The sequence below is a fragment of the Humulus lupulus genome, chromosome 7 (assembly GCF_963169125.1).
Source record: "Humulus lupulus chromosome 7, drHumLupu1.1, whole genome shotgun sequence".
Lineage (NCBI taxonomy): Eukaryota > Viridiplantae > Streptophyta > Magnoliopsida > Rosales > Cannabaceae > Humulus > Humulus lupulus.
In genome coordinates this window covers 183,781,620-183,785,717 of record NC_084799.1, presented here as the reverse complement: position 1 = coordinate 183,785,717, position 4,098 = coordinate 183,781,620, and the positions used below count along the sequence as shown (strand labels likewise).

The following is a 4,098-nucleotide window of genomic DNA, read 5'->3' as shown; positions in this document are numbered from 1 at the left end:
CAAACGATGCAGGTTATTTTGGCCCTCAAAAAATAATGTGAACACCCTATAGTCTTCTCATATTCTCAATTAACAACATCGCACATCATCCTTATATACCTCATCCGAAAACAGGCTTGCCTCAAAATAGCTGAATATAATTGCTCCAATTAAGTAATAAAGCCAGGTTAGGATGGTCTTTGAATCCAAGAACCTCACACCTTTGGACAAAGCATCACTCACTAAAAACCAAGATCAATATCTATCAACCTACTGTTGCACATTCATTACACTTGCCACAAGATTCTTGAACCCATCATTACTTCACAAGAAAATTATACCAGACGAAAAAGAAAAAACAAGTCAGGGTGTTATTTCTCATTCCTCTCCAAGAAAAAAAAAAAGCATAAAAACTTCAAATCTAAGGAAAGTAGTCTCCACGGTTATGTGCAAGAATTGAAAATGCAATGACCAGATACGTTGATGAATAGAATATCCTTACAAAAAGCTACAGTAAACATTATGATGTAAAAAAATAAAATCAAAAACTACCTAATTGTAGACTAGCAATAAAAAATAAAAATAAAAAACTATGTGAAGTGTGAACATCATACATTAATTAGCGTTATGTAAATACGTACACAATTGCATCATGACATGTACAAAATCACATCTTGGTCTTGCATTACAAATTTATAAATTAGATCGAAATGAGATTTTAGGGACCACATCATATCCCTTGCTGGAAAGCTTATCAAATTATAATCCCCACTCTTAGCATCACAACCATTAATTTAAAAAATTAATACATTTAACATATAAGAATATGTGTCAGAAAGAAGGAAGGGAAACATAAGCAAAAAACATTAGTACCAATACCAAAATAAATTTGGTGAAGAATCTATACATTCATTTACACCTAACTACAGCTAGCTAATCATCTCAAATCACATCCCATTTTAAAAATATGGGAAATATAGTAAACATCTTTGACAGAAAAAAAATACTCTTGAAAAATAAATAATTCAAATACCAACCCGGCACTCCCTTGCTCCACCGATCAGCTTTCCGGAACCACTAGTTGAAGAAACACCCACCCCAACGTTCTCACACAAAACCCTAAGCAACCGCCTCCTGAGTCGCCAACCGCCTGTACGGAATCCAACTCTAGCCAAAACCCTAATGTTGAAATTCACAGTGCCACGACCTCGGTCAGTTGCAATGCCGCTAACGACGGACTGTTCCACGTAGGAGTTGGCAGCAGAGAATGTGGCGTTGATGGAGGACTGGGACCGGGTCGCCTGAGTGAAGGGTGAGATTCGGGTCTCAGACAGGAAAGTTGATTTATAGAAAACTACCGAATCGATCTCGTCGTAGGCGATGCTCATCTTCTTGTTGGGGTTGTTGACGGAGAATCCAACAGCCCAATTTCCGGAGATGGCCGAAGTGGAAGAGACGTTGAAATTAGTAAGCGAGACGGAGTCCACTGAGAAATTGGGGAGGCGGGGACGGAGGACGAGCCAGATGATGAAGATGATAGAGGCGGATACGATGAAGAAGGCGATCATAGCTGCGACGAGGCGACGGAGGAAGGTAGTGCGTGCGGGGTCGTAGCGGTAGGGATAGGCGTAGTTGTGGTTATTGGGCGGTGGTTGCTGGTGATGGTACGGAGGAGCGTGGGGCGCTGGGTAAGGGTACCCATTAGGGTTGCCCACGGTGGGTTGAGACTGAGGGTAGCTTGATGCCGGATAACCCGTTACGGGTCTAGAAGTATCCGCCATTGAAGAAAGCTTTGATTTGGAGTGAGACAGTGGACTTGGAATTTCAGGAAGTTTCAAGGCCGAGTTTGAAGAGAGATAATTTGGAGTTGAATAGTGCGATCCCGCTATTTGTCGTCTAATTACTGAGAAGGCTAATGAAAGGAAATTAAGAAAGATGCTAAGGTCGGCTTACGGCTATGTTGCAATCAATAATATTCTTTTCAAACCAGGTTTATCATGTGCACTGCACGTGCCACAACTTTTAAATTTTAGAAGAGACATTTAAGTTTTTATGCTTAGCGGGCGTCCTAAATAAAAAAAATATTAAGTTTTCTAATCATTTTAAAAAAATATCAAATTTTTTTATAATACCCACGATACTCTTCTCAAAAAAAATTTCATCAACTTTCTCTTCTCTCTTCATTCTTTCTCCCTCAACTCATTTCTCTCAACTCTCTTTCTATAAAAAAAATTCATGGGCAAAGTCAAAAATAAAAGAATTTAATGTAATAACAAGTATTCCTTACTAGGACACTAAAATAATGTATTTCGAATAGATCTGGATATGATTTTTGGGTTTTTTTGCGATTTTTTTCATATTTGAAACTTTGAAATCTACAAAAAAAAAAAAATCGACGTAGTTCAATAGTAGTTCGATAGTGCTCGATGTCAACTCGATGGGACCTTCAAAATCAAGATTTTTATGAAAAAATCGATGGTGGTTTGATGGAGTTCGATGCGATTCTTGCAAGATACATAATTTTTTACTCGGGTGTCCGTTTGGGGTGATTTTTTTTTATTTTTGGTATTTTTTGAAGATCTATACGTTTAAGATGTGTCTATACACATTTGAGAAATGTAAATCTTGAAAAAAATGACAAATGCAAAACATATCTCATGTTCAAGATATGTTTTGATATGTTTTCAAGTTCTAAACTTTGAAAATGTGTATATGAACATCTAAAACATTTTCAAAGTTTATAACTTGAAAACATACCAAAACATATCTTAAACATGAGGTATGTTTTGCATTTGTAATTTTTTTGAAGATTTACATTTCTCAAATGTGTATATACACATCTCAAACGTGTAGATCTTGAAAAAATACACAAAATAAGAAAAACCACCCCAAACGGACACAGGAGTGAAAAAATACGTATCTTGCAAGAATTGCATCAAACACCATCGAACCTCCATCGAACCACCGTCGAGCAATATCGATTTTTTCATGAAAATCTTGATTTTGAAGGTTCTATCGAGCTGGCATCGAGCACCATCGAACCACGTCGATTTTCTACAGATTTCAAAATTTCAAATTTGAAAAAAAAAATTCGTAAAAAAAACCCAAAAACCATGCATAGATCTGTTCGAAATGTAGTATTTTAGTATCCTAAGTGAGGAATATTTATCGTTACATTGATTTCTATTATATTTTACCTTACCCATGAATTTTTTTTTTCTAGAGAGGGAGTTAAGAGGAATGGGTTGAGGGAGAGAGAAGAGGAAGTGGATGAGAAAAATTATGAGATGGGTGTTTTGGATATTGTCAAAAGAATTGGCATTTTTTTTTTTTTAAGATTTAAATGTCTAGTATTTTTTTTTTTACTTAGGACCCCTCATTAAGTATAAAAACTCAAAATTTCCTTTTAAAATAAAATGGTCTTGGGCCGGAAAACTACCCCTTTATAAACTTCCCTAGCTCTTAGCTGGCAGTATAATCACGTTGAAAATAATAATAATATGAGTTTTTTCATAAATATAAATATGCATTGTTTTAATTTATTTATAAGGTCTTATATTTTTTTTTTGTTTTTAAAGGTATAACATTTTTTCAAAATTATGATTATTATAAAAAATAATTTCCAATTTTGCATTCCGTGAAATTTGATGTTTTCTAGAAATTTTGAGCCTGTTTGGCATTGTTTTCTGTTTTTTGTTTTTAAAATTTTGTTCTCAGAAATTAGAACAAAAAACTGTTTTTGTAGTTTTCAAAAAATAAGAGTTGTTTGGTTAATGTTTTCTAAAAAAAAAAAATTTTAGTTTTATTTTTTTTTAAATCTTAAATAAAAAATTAACAAATATATTTACAAAGAGAAAAATATTTTAAAAATTTGTAATAAATAATTAGATAAAATAATTTGAAAGAAAAAATGATGAAAAATAAGAAGTAAAGTTAGGAAAAAAAAATTGAGAACAACAGAAAACAACTTTTTGTTGTTATCAAAATTTTCTGTTTTTTGTAACTTTGTTTTTAAAAATTGTTTTCTGAAAACAATGCCAAACACCCCTACTTGTTTTCAAAAAACAGTTTTTTAGTTAAGGTGTCAAACACCCTCTTTGTTTTTGATATTTTTTTAAA

The 4,098-nt window shown here is 33.6% G+C and overlaps 1 protein-coding gene across 1 annotated transcript; it reads right to left on the bottom strand.

Annotated features, from left to right (window-relative positions):
• Positions 1–772: 772 nt before the first annotated feature.
• On the bottom strand, positions 773–1,944 carry LOC133788916 (NDR1/HIN1-like protein 10). Its single transcript, XM_062226574.1, has one exon. The coding sequence runs from the start codon at positions 1,758–1,760 to the stop codon at positions 1,005–1,007; it is 756 nt and encodes a 251-aa protein (XP_062082558.1). The 5' UTR covers positions 1,761–1,944; the 3' UTR covers positions 773–1,004.
• Positions 1,945–4,098: the final 2,154 nt, after the last annotated feature.

Coding starts and splice junctions, on each gene's coding strand:
- LOC133788916 (XM_062226574.1), bottom strand. CDS start 1,760: ATGGCGGATACTTCTAGACCCGTAACGGGTTATCCGGCATCAAGCTAC.